This window comes from Xyrauchen texanus, chromosome 39 (assembly GCF_025860055.1).
Source record: "Xyrauchen texanus isolate HMW12.3.18 chromosome 39, RBS_HiC_50CHRs, whole genome shotgun sequence".
In the NCBI taxonomy this organism is placed as follows: domain Eukaryota; kingdom Metazoa; phylum Chordata; class Actinopteri; order Cypriniformes; family Catostomidae; genus Xyrauchen; species Xyrauchen texanus.
In genome coordinates, this window is record NC_068314.1 from 34,617,602 (window position 1) to 34,633,075 (window position 15,474).

At 45.3% G+C, this 15,474-nt stretch overlaps 1 protein-coding gene across 1 annotated transcript in view; it reads right to left on the reverse strand.

The window, feature by feature from the left end:
- Positions 1–1,340: 1,340 nt before the first annotated feature.
- Positions 1,341–15,474, reverse strand: part of LOC127632764 (polycomb protein SCMH1-like) — a 36,905-nt gene continuing 22,771 nt past the window's right edge. Inside the window, 5 exon segments of the mRNA XM_052111523.1 lie at positions 1,341–2,673; positions 2,795–2,958; positions 6,597–6,630; positions 6,632–6,840; positions 8,146–8,271. Of these exon segments, the coding sequence (XP_051967483.1) occupies positions 2,551–2,673; positions 2,795–2,958; positions 6,597–6,630; positions 6,632–6,840; positions 8,146–8,271 (656 nt within the window). The 3' untranslated portion in view covers positions 1,341–2,550.

A 15,474-nucleotide genomic window follows, 5' to 3' on the forward strand; every position in this document is an offset into this window, starting at 1 on the left:
GTTGTTCAATATTTTATCCCCACTTCTATAAGCATTCTCATTGGCATGACAAAGCTGTCTGAGTTTTCCTGTAAATCATGGTTTATCATTATTGAATGATACAAATTTCCTAGTAGGAATGCACATTTCCTCACAGAAACTAATATCACAGTGTCTGTGAGGTCATCCAGGTCTGTGGCTGCATCCTGAAAAATACAATCAGTGCAGTCAAACCCATTGTGGTCCCACTTCCAGTGTCATTACCAATTCCATTTCTCATCCCTATCCATACTCCCCAGAGCCCAGATTCAAAAGCTTCTGTTCAAAACCACAGAACTGGTTCCACGATGAACAAAGTAGTCAGACCACCAATGAATACTTGCCTACTATCTCTTATTTTGGTAGCTAATCCACAAATGTTACCCCCTACCCCATTGGACTCCCAGGATGAGGTGCTTGAGCTGTCACAGAAGGCAACCCAAACTCAATCCAAGCAGAAGCATCTGGCTTAATTTCTGCCCAGCAACTAGCTGCAAAAAAGAATGCATCTTAATGTTTGTGAAACTTTGTTGAATGAATTTGTGATCACAGATTACCATTATGAACACTTATCACTTTACAAGGACATTTTGCAAAAGTCCCTGCTTTCAGCTTAAAACAATAATAGTGCTCTCAACATTTAATTATGGACAGAGGTCAGAAAAAAATTCTAATTTAAGGCAAAATACATGGAATCTATTGCACAAATATTAGGATAATTTCGAACTTAGCAATTTAAGAATATTACAATCAATCATGTAAACCAGTGGTTCGCACATTTGTTTGGTCATGTCTTACATTGAATCTGGACGAATGAGAGAACATCTTTAGACGTAAGCATACTCTACGCATGTATGTGAACGCAGGCGCTTCTCGCTAAGCAGTCTCAATTTTGTGCATTGTTGCATTTCAAAAAAAGGTCAAAGTAATTTATAACACAAGCAAGTACACGTTGTATTCTCAACGCTGCCACAAGGGATGCTGTAGCAGACATTAGTGTGAACTATCCGCTTCTACGGTGAGTTTTCCCTTTTAATTCAACTACGGTGATGGCGGAGGAACAATGCAAAGAGAAAATTAATGAGCAAGTTGAAGTAGGTATATTTACAGCAACTTACAGTACTTTTATAATAACACATCCAGATTAATGGCACAAACTTTTGAAGGTAACTATCGCCCCCTTGAGGTTTGTTACCGCCACCTGACACCATATAATGCAACAGAGAAGCAGAAATTGCACACAAATTTCATTGAAAAAAAATGCAGCGAAAATTACAATTTTATAAATGCAATTATTTATTCAATTGTAGAAAAGTGTTCAAATAAGTACAAAAAATATATGTTAACCTGAGTAAAAGAGCAAAGCAAATACAGTGTATCTAGGAGCTAAAAATGGATGTATACATCAAAAAAGACTCCATCCTCCACAGTAACAAAATCTGTGAATATTATCAATTAAATAAACAACAGACTAAATGTGCTTACAAAAAGGCAGTTTCTAATCATAAGAAAAATAAACAAAATGCACTGAATGATAGAATACTGAACCAAAAAGTTGCACATTTATATGATACACAAATAAAAAGAACTACATACAGTACACATGTGGGACTGCTGGATGTTCCTGGGGGTCGCTCCAATGAATCAGTTTTAACATTAATAAATGAAAATGAAGTACACATGTGTCCTGAGTAATTTTCATCTTGAGAGCTAAACAGCAAAGGTAATTTTCAAGAGTCAGAAACAGGTTTGTGCTTTTAAAATAGGTGCCTATTATAGACCATAACAAAACCGCTGTTGGTTTATAGCACTTAAAAAGAACATTTGTATTATTTTGTTGAATGTTATGGAACAGCAGGGCATTTTGATACGAATATGATTATGAATTTCAAATCTAATATAGACACCACAGAAAAAAAGATGACCTTTGATTTTAAATCAACCCAATGAATCAAATGAATGAACTATGCCAAATGGTGAATGATGAAATTTAATTGAACGGCACCAAAACAATTTGTAGTTAATTTCCAAAAAACCTCTATTCAAATGTATTCCCATAATTTGTGATGTTGTCTGTGCATGTAAGACAATATATAAACAACACAGTGTAATCCTTTGGATTCTGCTTTCCACCATTGTCTGTCAACGCAGAACTTCGTAGAGCCTGCCGATGAGTTGAGGTACTGAGGTCTGTAGCTGCAGTTTTACACTGTACTTGTATCAGAGATGACTTCTAGAAGAGAGTCAGTGATCATGCCTAAATCTTGTACACAATGTCCAAGCAAATTTAGAGTCCATCAGATCTCACAATGTTAAAAGTTGTTTTGGCTACAATAAAGATCAGGTCAGCTTTTTCACTGTATCGACCAATGGGAATACAGGACTACACGTAAAGTGTGTAAGCACGTTGGACCCTCGACCCGCAGCACTAGTAATAAATATCCATGTATCTCCAGTAAAGTCTCTGGTATCAACTCAAAAATGGAGTAACCAGCGTTTTTGCTGTGTTTCCCCCTGGTGGAGTTCCAACTACTATTTCACTTGTTTGAGTCTCTCAATGTGATGGCAGAGCTTGAGGGCAGGGCCTAGTTTCAGCCCCATGTACTTCATAATCATGTCACTCCTTAAAAGCATCAAGGCTTTGCCGTCAATCTCCTGAGGAAACATCAATCACAAAATATTGAGAAGGAAATCATCATAGATGTAAACTTTCAATGGAAACTAGCATTCAAACGGCTTGTGTTAAGAAGAGATTGAATCGAAAAATCGATCTCACGTGTTTCCTGAAGAGCTCTGCATGCGGGCCCAGCGCCTGAGGATCGGCATCATGCACAAACTGCATCACTTCCTCTATATTCCAAGATGACGGACTCTTACTGGACGATCTGGATATATCCCTCTCCACGACCTGATGATCTGGACCAGTGGTTGAGCTAGCAGCTGGATGATACAACAACACACTACATAAGATACACGAGTGATATCAATGCAGCACCAAACTAACAAAGAATAATTAAATATAAACTGAAAGTCAAGGATGTTCTTCAATAAATAGGTAACACAGGTAAACGTTATGGAGCTCTAGGAAGATTAGGCAGATTTGGATTCATTTGGATGATATACGAGAAGGATATAGCTGCAGGTCGAGCTCCAAAATGGTATCACTCTTATCTTTAAATGTAAGCTAATAAAATAATATAAACTCAAATTGATGTTTCAGTCCTTTTACTTATTTAATTGGCAAGAAGTTGTGCAATAAGAAGTATAATGAGGACTGAGATGGTCATTTTTGCATTGTTTTGAATTCCTAAGCCAAATATGTGTGAAAGGGTACTATCTTTTGGTAGTCCAATTCATTAATGAACGAATAAATATTATACAAATCACATCTGTTGCTCTTTCCAGTAAATTTATCACACTGGAAATGCTATTCCAAAACCAAGACTAAAAGTAGGACATCCTAGATGCCAAAAACCTTCTGAATGCTGCAGTGTCTATGAGGAATTGCACAGTAAAGAAGCACTGCATGTTTCATAATTACAGTAATTAAGTCTTGGTTCGTCCTATTCTCTGCCTGCATCAACTGATGTTTAATGTCCCAAAATATACATGTGCGCATTAGGTATCACTGAATGGGAGCGCTGGTCTAGGAGGTTCATTCACTCATTGACTGTCTTTGGACTCTATAAGGTGGAAAATAAAACAAAACTCCCACATCACAGAAGCAGCGATCACAGAATTATTTTCGGTCTGCTTTTATAACTGAATCACAGTGTAATGACAACCAACACTAAAACATTGGGGACAATAAAACTCAAACCCTATAAATTACCAAAAATTTCAGATTGTATAAAATAGTGAAACTTTATGATAGCTATAATGAGGTATTAACCTTCATTCAATACAAGTTGAAATCAATCAACAGCATTTGTGGCTTAATGTTTATTACCACAAAAATAATTTCAACTTGTCCCTCCTTTTCTTTAAAAAATAAGCAAAAATGGAGGTTACAGTGAGGCACTTACAATGGAAGTCAATGGGGCAATTTGTATCTCGCATAATACAATAACTTCCACTGTTTGCCCTTTTGAACTATAACAACGGTTGCTCATTCAGTGCCACAGCCGCTGACGTTAGCATCCCTAATTTGCTTACATCTGTGCTCTTTGAGACGTGTCTGACCATAGATTATAGATATACAAAGCGAACAAACTCCAACCACAATATCTCAAAAATCGCACCGACGCCAATAATATACTTTGGTTTACGTCATCTGTCAAACACCGATATGGCGGAATAAGTCCCGCCTTCTAAATAAAAGAGCCAATCGTCAACTGTTAAAGTCATCGCGTCACTGCAGATGTTTAACAGACCCGGGGCCCGAAGTACAAGAATGGGACCCGACCCGGACCCGGCTGACCGTTTAAAATATGGAAAATTAGTTTTTTTAACCGATTTTAGTCCCTGGTAGAGGTCTTCACGGGTCCACCCGAACCCGTACGGTCCTCGAAAATGGATGACATTTTTGGCAAAACGTGCCTGTAAATGGAAGCCAAATTCTAAATCTAAATTGTGGTAATTTCGTTCCGAAAATGTTTTCTCTGTTTTTAGTAGGACAGAAGCAAGTGCTTTGATTCTGAAGGACATCGCTTGTTTAAAAACCAATGTTAAAAGAATCAAAATAATTCGGCCCGCAAAAGGTGACATTTAGTCCAAATGCAGGAGAGAGAGATTTAGGTGGCCAAATTAATATTTGAAATATTTTTGGGGATATTTTTAATATTAAGAATACATTTATTGAAAACACATTACTTTATATAGGCTACTGTATGCTATGCTTGTTATGATTTCAATGCTGATAATTTCCCCACATGGGAAAACAAAAATAAAAATCACCCAATATTTTGGTTGGGAAATGTCCCTTATTTTAAGCTTGTTTTTCCAAAACAGGTGCCTTGTGTCTCTTGTGTGATCGGGGAACACTATAACTTGTATATCAGTTCCAGTAAAAAAAATTAACCATTCTTTTATTTTGTTCGAACCAGTTACAATTTGGAAAGGAGGCAGCGGAACAGGAACGAAAAAATACTGTTTCTTCTTGGAACAAACCAAATTGTAATGTTGTCCCTGTTTCTAACAATTTAAATGTGCATTTAAATAAGCTGGCTCAGCTTATGAGTTTTGGGGGAAGGACTATTTGTTTTATCAATCAATGGCAGATGTTGGAGGAATATATCTGAAAACAATAATTTTTACCATTCAATCTGGTGCAATGCTGCAGAAATACACACATTTCATTTTTAAACTAGAGTGTGTAATTTCTGTGACACTAGTGTCACCAAATTATGCTTTCCCAGCTTGAGCAAATGACCCCATTTTCATGCACTTAAAAGACTTATTCCAGAGTTTTTGCAGAATGTCATGTATGTGAAGTGGTGGTGGCATATTGGGCTAAAGCACATAACTGTTAATTAGAGCGTTGCTGGTTCGATCCCCACCACCATTGTGTCCTTGAGCAAGGCACTTAACTCCAGGTTGCTCCGGGGGGATTGTCCCTGTAATAAGTGCACTGTAAGTCGCTTTGGATAAAAGCATCTACCAAATGCATAAATGTAAATGTAATGTAAACAAGAATGCCGTTTAAGAGGGATTTAGAGAGAGCGGCTTAACAAACCTAGATTTCTGCTACAGAATGCAGCTTGCGTAGCCATGCAAATGCATGAACGGCGTTCTTATAGGTTTTTAAAGAGTGAGTATGTGCTCAAATGTGCCGGGGGAATCCCGGAATTTGACATAAGAAGGAAACTCCATGACTGCAGTGCAATGGAATGGGATGGAAAGTTAAGAAAGCAAAAACAGCAGCAAATGTGGGGACATGTGGAAGCAAAGCAACAAAAAATGGTCTTCCCCAGATGCCATGTTACTTATCTACATCAAAGTATACTTTGCACGTCTGCGTTGCGGATCGCTCCGCCTATAGTATTCGTGACGTCAATTTCATCATAATCCAGTCCGTGTGGCCAGGCTTTCTTGACTCGCGGACACGGCCATCGTCTGCGCATCGTCAACGCATTTGCCGGCCATTGACTGTATCATAGAAGTGTATCACAAAGAAGTTGCAGTGGGCATGCATGAAACGCATTTGTATCCGCTCGCGGTCAGAAGAGAATATTCACAAAGGCAACATGGTCGACCAGGTGCGAGCCGATCCAGAACACGAAAAAACTTGAAGAGTAAACCACTAAGGCAGTGCATGTAAACACAAACTCATGTCTTAAGCAGCTTTCTCGCGATAAACAACTTTCTTGTGTCCATGTTAAGGAGCTCGGTGTTGCTGAGTCAGGCTGGTTGGAATGCTAAAAAAACAGAGCAATGTTTTTTACACTTTGCAGGGAAATTAACCAACAAATGGATGTGTTTATTAAGCTGAGACTAAAAAAATCTAAAAAAACTTTCACATATTAGCTTTGACATATTTAGATTACTAATGAAAGTTAGTTATCTAAAGTGCTCATATACAAGCATCTGAAATGGTTAGTAATAGCGTATGTGAAGGTGTTAAAACAAAGATTTCTTACATAGCCTACCTTCCACTCGTCTGTTCGTGCGTGCGGGAGCCCAGCTCAGAGGGGTTGAAGCTGAATCTGCGGAGTGGTGGAGGGTGAGCGGGGTAGTGCTGACTGCTCCCGGCTGGGTTGTGGTATTCAGACGTGCTCCGTAGCGCAGAGGGTCGTGGGGCGACAGAATTAGAGGTAGAATCCATCGTCTCCTCTGAGAACTGCTTGTCTGTGATGGCACCATTTTCAGCATGTACCACAGTGTCTGTTGCAAAGAGTAAATGTAAGGGTTTTAAGTTCCTCCTTAAGGTCACAATTTTTATTAGTAATTGCAATGGTTTGGTAAGTAAAACAACATAAAGCACAGGAAAGTCTGAAGTTGCATAAACGCAGCGGGGGCCGGGGCAATTTGTCACAATGGCTATATCTCTGTAAGGATAAGTTTCAAAGTGTCAAAAAGCGAACATAATCAAACCACCTTGGCATACATTCATGCTTTCATGAAAGTCAGGTTGGGGCATGCTGTAACGATTTTATAAGGGCAGGTTGTCAACTGTGATTTAAAATGTAATGTCTAAAATTTATATTTGTTGTATAATTAATAGTTTTGTGCTTCATAACTGATTGACTTTTTTTAAATAGGCTATTTATGCAGATTTTAAGAGGAGTAGATTTTGTTTTGGTGGTTGTTATGGTGGTGACACGTGCCCTCGCCACCTCCCAAATAAATCTACTGTACTGATTAAGTGGCAACTTCGATAGTGACTCTATCTTTTCCTGGGCAAAAAGTGTGAACATTTTCAAAGCTTTATGTAGCCAAGACTTAAAGGTATGTGTCAGTGAAGAAATTGATTTTCAAAAATGAACCGACCCTGCGAAATATTCACTAGAGTAAAAAGTGAGACAACTAGCAGGAGGTTTATAGCAGTCTTATCTGAATAACAAGCTTGCATACCCAAGACAAAAAGTCCACACACACATTCAGTATTAAACCAACACATAAAACCACACCAAAATAAACTGTAGAACAGGAGTCCTATGTTCTGCATGAATATAAATCTGATATAACATGTAGGAACATGCCTCTGATTGGACCTCTAATCTTCTATAATCTTCCTCTCATTAATGTGATAACACCTGAAATGTAATTCTATAATGATGGCAACACTACTCTTATTATTAAACATTTCTATCTTCACTTTGTGACGCCCACGTGCCAAATTATAATCGTGATGCAACGCCCACACCGGTGTAAAAATAACCTGAAGTGACATATTCATTATCACCCTCTGAAAAAAATCAGACACTTAATTAGTTAACAACATGGGTGATTTAATAAGGAGTCTGTCTGCATTAGAGTTTTATTAAGTGCAGTAGCAGGGTTGTTAATGAGAGAATACACGCCTCTTTCACCCGAAGGAAGCCACATCTTCCATTCTGTTTCGACTGAACCAATCACAACCGGCCTGAACCTGCTGCAGCAAGTGTGCCATAAACAGTCTATTTGTATCATTCACTCACAGACAGGAATAAAAACATATTCTACTCGGAATAGCCGAACGGGTCGTACCTTCTGAGGGTACGGCTTCTGTTCTGTGTAGTTTCTGTGACAGAGCGGCGGTGTAGGAAGCTGAATCTCTGTTGAATCGTCTCGTACCCCTCGCTACGGACAAACCTTCTGATGTCTCCTCTTTCACTGCCAATGAAAACACAAGAAAATAGTAGATATAGTTATTAATCACCACTGGAAAACCATTAATAGGTTTTGCATTACAAAAAGTTTTACGTTCCATTGCAAAGTTGTGTGCTCACAATAGGTTTTGCGTTCCCTCACATCATTTTGCAAACCCTCACAAGAAGTTTTGTGTTCCCTTGCAATAGTTTTGTGTTTCCCCGAAAACAGTTTGCGCTCCCACTCAATAGGTTTTATATTCCCTTGCAAAAAGTTTTGCATTCCCTCAAAAACCGTTTGTTCCCTCTCATTAAGTTTCGTGTTCCCTTGAAAACAGTTTGTGCTCCCCCTCAACAGGTTCCCTCTCGAGAGGTCTTTCCTATTGCGTAAGTAGCTTACGCTATGGGAAAACTCCGTTTCTCGAGAAATATTGAAGTCTTTATGTAAAACGCTTGCAGCTGCACAGCAGACAGCAATGAGCGAGGCAGCTCGGTCATTGGCTGTGCTGCGGCAACTTGCTCGAACTAATGACGGGGCGACTCTGAACGCGCGACCAATGAGTGCGCTTCACGCCGCGTGCTCAGAGCCCGCCAAGATTGGCGTGGCTAAGGCTATATCTTAGGCGCCCCGTCATGAGAGTTCTTTAGATTTAATCTCCTTCAGCAAAGACCTTCTCTTCGCTGGATCCTCTGGATTATTGGAGTCTTTTCGCCCGCCGTCGACAAGCCTACAGCAGGACTGCTACGAGGACGCTGGCGCCTTCAGCCGCCTTCAAAGCCTTCTGCTACGCCATCCGGCGCGCATCACCTAATATCCTTTACTAAGCAATAACTTTTCAAGTGTTCGCCTCTGCGACGCTTTTTTGTCCTTAGTAAAGAGCAAATTCGAGGCGTTGTTTAAAATGCCTTCGACCTGCGCCTCGTGCAGAGGCCCTCTTCCTGACGGGGACCGTCACATTATCTGCGCTCGCTGCCTGGGACCTGACCACGCAGAAGCTGCTCTCACTCGAGGCGGATGCCCCGAATGTGACTCCCTGGGCCTCACCGAGCTGCGTGCTCGCTTTGCCGCCTTCGCCGCGAACGAGCCTGCTACCACCATGCTGCCATCCCCTCTGTTCGAGCCACGCAAGAAAAAGCGCCGCTCACGGAGGCCGCCAGAGCACGCGGACTTCAGTGACGTCACGCCGGGCCAGTCTCCGCGTGCTTCACCACCACCCGAGGACTCCCTGCCGCCAGTTCTATTCACGCAGGGAGACCAGCACCCCTCTGGAGCGCTGGGTCTCGTCTCGTCTCGTTCGGCGCGTCAGGGGACGACGGTGAAAAGGATGACAGCCTTTCCATTGACGCTGCATCCGACGACTGGCCGGGCTCGGCCTTCGACCCCGCGTCGTCGACACTAGCGGACACGAGCAGGGGCACCAGCATGGACTCAGAAATCGTCCGCATACTGTCCAAAGCTGTGGAAGACCTCGGGCTCGACTGGTCTTCTCCGGAAGAACCCGCCCGCAGCCGGCTAGACGAGTGGTTCCTGCAAGGGCGCCGGCAGGCCCCTCGACAGAGACCCTCCCCTTTCTTCCCGGAAGTTCACGACGAACTCACAAAGTCGTGGAAAGCCCCGCACTCTGCTCACCTGAAGCCTTCTTTCTCTTCCTCGCTCTCCTCGGTGGACGGCGCGAGAGAAAGAGGCTACGAGGGAACCCCGCCCCTCAAGGAGGCTATGGCCAACCAAATGTGCCCACCCTCCACCGCTGGATGGAAAGTCAAAGCTTCTCATCCCTCGAAGCCCTGCAGATCTACCTCAGCTCTCGCCGGTCGCGCATATGCCGCCGCCGGCCAAGCTGCATCAGCGCTTCATTCCATGGCTGTTCTGCAGGTCTATCAGGCCAAACTTCTCCACACCATGGACGAATCTGGACCTGAACCTGAGGCTTTCAAGGACCTGCGCAGCGCCACTGATGTAGCCCTGCGAGCCACAAAGGCCACTGCCCAATCCATCGGCTGGGCCATGGCTAACCTGTCTGTCCTTGAGTGCCATCTGTGGCTGACGCTAACAGAAATGAAGGACGCAGATAAGGCGCCATTCCTCGACGTGCCTATCGCCCCAAGCGGCCTGTTCGGACCGGCGGTAAAAGAGTTCGCTGAACGCTTCACTGAAGCCCAGAAGAATTCACAGGCTATGCGTCACTTCCTGCCTAAGCGCTCCAGCTCGTCACAGAGCCACCAGAGACCGCCTCAGCTGCAGCAGCGAGCCAGGGCGGCGCCTCCCGTCTCCCAGCCCAGACCTGAAACGGACGCTCGACGCCGCTCGCGTTCCGCTAACCGAAAGCAGCTGCCTGAACGATGGGGACCTCAGGCCAAGATCGTGCTGAACCCGGAGCCTCGTAAGCCTTCCTAGCCATAGGAAGAAAGAGAGAGAGTGCGTGTCTCGCAAAAGCCGGACCACTCTCTCCAAAACGTGTAAAACATTACCCAGTCCCCTTACAAGCGGCTGGAAATGTCTGTACAGCAGTCAGTGGGCCAGTCACCTGCAATCAAACGCCGTTTTAACGGCAACACGCAGAAATCACAAAAAGAGTCATTTTCTGCCTGTGTCACTAAGGGGTCACGTGTCCACACTAAAGTGCGCATTCCCACATATCAATACTGTCCAAACAGTGCCGAATACTTCCCCAGCTCAAGCTGGACGCCCCATAAATGTAGATCGTGTGCCTATTGTCATGCATGCACCCCTACACACAAACACTGTATGCATGCCCAAAAACCCCCCGCCGCGAGCGGGAGGCTTTTTTTTTAGCTGCCCATACAGTTTCAAACAGTTCTCTGGCCCATGCCGCGAGCATCACAGATGCGGCGCGCGAGCCAAGAAACTCCCCGCTAAGAACGGGAAGCTTTATGAAAGTGGCACGGGTGCCTATCACATTGTATGCACCCCCACCCGTAAACACTGTCTATACAGTTTCAAACATTTCTCCAGCTCATGCTGCGAGAATTACGGAGATAGCGTGCATGCCTGTAATCTCACACGCACCCCTGCACTCGGCACTCAACAAAGCTGCTCAGCGCGCTCCCACGCCTCTGAGAGCTGTAAGCTCAGTGTTAGCACAAGGCAATTCGCCGGCAGGGTCCATACGTCACTGCGACACGCCCCCAGCCAGCATTCAGCCCATATCTGTGCGAGCAAAAGCCGGGGAAAAAAATCCCCGACATGCCGAAATGGGTTTTGAACATAATAAGACACGGTTACTCGCTTCAATTCGTTCACAGACCACCCCGCTTTTCAGCGGTGGTCAAGACGAAAGTGAGGAAAGATGTTTCACATGTTCTACGCACCGAGGTGCTCAAACTGATAGAGAAGAGCGAGGCGGGTTTTTACAGCCGCTACTTTCTCGTCCCGATAAAGGACGGTGGCCTCCGCCCCATCCTAGATCTCAGACATCTGAACAAAGCTTTAATGATTCGCTCGTTCAGAATGTTAACGACCAAACATATCCTCGCGCAAGTTCGCCCCGGGGATTGGTTTCTATCAGTGGATTTGAAAGACGCTTACTTTCACATTCCGATAGCGCATCATCACAGGCCATTTCTGAGATTCGCTTTCGAGGGACAGTCATACCAGTACACAGTACTACCATTCGGCCTATCATTGGCCCCTCGTACATTCACGAAATGTATGGACGCAGCACTTTCCCCCCTGAGACAGCGGGGAGTGCGAATACTGAATTACCTCGACGATTGGCTAATCCTAGCACAATCAGAGAGTCAGTTAATGACGCACAGATCTTGGATTATCAGTCATCTAGAATGTCTGGGTCTGAGAATCAATTTTGCAAAGAGCGTGCTATCCCCCAGCCAGAATATCTCTTTTCTTGGAATAGTGCTAGTCTCAGTGCAGATGACGGCGCACCTCTCATCAGAGCGCACGCTCACTATTCGGTGCCTTGCAACATCATTCAGAGTGGGCGCGCACGCCCCCATCAAACGATTTCAAAGGATGCTCGGTCTCATGGCCTCGGCATCAGCTGTACTCCAGCTAGGATTGTTGCACATGCGTCCTCTCCAACGCTGGCTCAAGAGCCGTGTCCCCACTCATGCGTGGCGCTCGGGCCACTTTTTAATCAGAGCGAATCACGGCTGTATAAAAGCCCTGACGCCCTGGAAGGCCGTTGACTGGTATCAAACCGGCGTGAGTCTGGGCGTGAACACGCAGAGAAAAATGATCACGACAGATGCCTCCAAAATAGGATGGGGGGCCCTTTACGAGGGCAGGCCTGTCTCCGGTTTTTGGACAAACCCGGAAAAGCGCCTACGAACTGTCTGGAAATGAAAGCGGTCGCCTTGGCTCTCAGAGCCCTGCTTCCGTACCTGAAAAACGAACACGTCCTGGTCCGAACGGACAACATGACGGTAGTGTCATATATAAATCGCCAGGGTGGACTCAGGTCGAGCTCCCTGCACTCTATGGCCAGGGAGCTCATCTTATGGTCACAGCACAACCTGCGCTCGCTGAGAGCAGCGCATGTGCCAGGCATCCTGAACCAGGGAGCGGACATGCTATCCAGAGACAAGGTTCTCCCAGGAGAACCCCTGACGGTCCAGTGGTTATGGCAAACCTTGGGCGAAGCAGAGGTCGACCTCTTCGCCTCCAGGGAAAATGCGCACTGCCCTCTTTTCTTCTCAAAGAGCACGGACGCGCTCGCCCAAGTCTGGCCGAGCCGCCCCTTGTATGCTTTTCCCCCGATCGCGATGCTACCTCAGGTCATCAGTCGGATCAGGGAGGTGAAATGTGCAGTGCTCCTGGTAGCCCCACTCTGGAAGAACCAGACGTGTTTTCCAGAACTGATGCAGATGATGCAATCTGCCCCATGGCCGATTCCGTTGAGGCTGGACCTCCTCAGGCGGGCCAACGGAATGATTCTTCATCCCCGCCCCGATCTGTGGGCCCTTCATGCATGGCCCCTCAACGGGTTCCGGATAACCTCCCCAGCGGAGTGTTGAGAACCATCACTGAGGCGCGAGTGCCCTCTACGAGGCGCTTATATGCCCAAAAGTGGAAAGTGTTCAGTGACTGGTGTGATACCAAGAGCTTGAACCCGAAATCGTGCGAGATACCAAGTGTACTCGCCTTTTTGCAAGAGCTGCTGGAGGCGGACCGCACACCCTCCACGCTCAAAGTCTATGTGGCTGCCATAGCGGCGTCACACAATCCTGATAAAGGACGATCATTAGGGAAAAACGACCTAATCATTCGTTTCCTAAGAGGCGCTAGGAGGATGAACCCTCCTCGCCCCCCCTCGGTACCGATCTGGGACCTGGCATCGGTCCTGGACACACTCAAGAGTGCCTCGCTCAAAACTGCGCTCTTGCTGGCACTCGCCTCAGTCAAGAGAGTGGGCGACCTGCACGCGCTGTCATCAAGCGCTGCTTGCCTGGAATTTGGACCTAACGACTGCAGAGTTGTCCTTAGGCCAAAGCACGGGTATATTCCTAAAGTGCTCTCCACACCCTTCAGAGTACAGGTGATATCTCTGGCAGCGCTATCGTCTTCAGCAGACGAAAGCGACGTTAATTTTCTCTGCCCGGTCAGGGCGCTCAGAGTATACTTGGAACATTCTGCCCCGTTCAGACAGACGGAACAATTATTCGTATGCTTTGGCGGCCGCACGAAAGGTCTCGCAGTTTCAAAGCAAAGAATATCGCGCTGGATAGTAGATGCTATAGCGCTGGCTTATGAAGCCAAGGGCCTTCAATGCCCCTTAGGCGTCAGAGCTCACTCTACGAGGAGCATGGCCTCCTCGTGGGCGTGGTCGAGTGGGATACCCATTTAGGATATTTGTGCCTCGGCAGGCTGGGCCTCGCCTTCGACATTTATCAGGTTTTATAACCTACAGGTCCCCTCATTGCATTCCAACATTCTAGCAGCCTGACTGTAGTATGGACTGGAGTACATATATGCTGAGCATTATCTCCTCCCTTATAAGGTCCGTCTCTGACTGACTTAGGGAGTTTTTTATGCATATCAGTAAAAAGAAAAATCAGTACATAAGATATGTGCGTGTGTTTTTACAATGAGCGCCCCACCATGGGCCACCTTGGGGCAAAGGCACTCTGTATTATCCCATTATATTGCTCGCCGTTGGCCGGCTCGTTGAATAATCACTTTGCTTTAAGGCTCAGGCATCTGCCTCTGGCTTTATAGAGCGAAGTCATCACGCACGGCGTTTTGCATGGTGTTCCCATAGCGTAAGCTACTTACGCAATAGGAGAGACCTCTCGAGAGGGAACGACTCGGTTACTAACGTAACCTCGGTTCCCTGAGAGGAGGGAACGAGTATTGCGTAAGCTGCCGTGCTTGTGCTTGGTCAGTCGCTTCAGTCGATTGAACCTAAAGAACTCTCATGACGGGCGCCTAATATATAGCCTTAGCCACGCCAATATTGGCGGGCTCTGAGCGCTGGGCGTGAAGCGGCTCATTGGTCACGCCGTTCAGAGTTGCCCCGTCATTGGTTCGAGCAAGTTGCCGCAGCACAGCCAATGACCGAGCTGCCTCGCTCATTGCTGTCTGCTGTGCAGCTGCAATGCGTTTTACATAAAGACTTCAATATTTCTCGAGAAACGGAGTTTTCCCATAGCGTAAGCTACTTACGCAATACTCGTTCCCTCCTCTCAGGGAACCGAGGTTACGTTAGTAACCGAGTCGTTTTGTTTCCTTGCAATAACCTTTGCGTTCCCTTGCATTAGTTTTGCGTTCCCTTGCATTGGTTTTGCGTTCCCTTGCATTAGTTTTGCGTTTCCTTGCATTGGTTTTGCGTACCTTGCATTAGTTTTGCATTCCTTGAATTGGTTTTGCATTCCCTTGAATTGGTTTTGCGTTCCCTTGCATTAGTTTTGCGTTTCCTTGCATTGGTTTTGCGTTCCCTTGCATTAGTTTTGCGTTCCCTTGCATTGGTTTTGTGTTCCCTTGCATTGGTTTTGCGTTCCCTTGCATTTGTTTTACGTTCCCTTGCATTTGTTTTACGTTCCCTTGCATTTCTTTTGCATTCCCTTGCATTAGTTTTGAGTTCCCTTGCATTTGTTTTGCGTTCCCTTGCATTTGTTTTGCATTCCCTTGCATTAGTTTTGCGTTCCCTTGCATTTGTTTTGCATTCCCTTGCATTGGTTTTGCGTTCCCTCGCATTGGTTTTATGTTCCCTCTCAATAGGTTTGGCGTTCTTTGCAATAAGTATCAGGT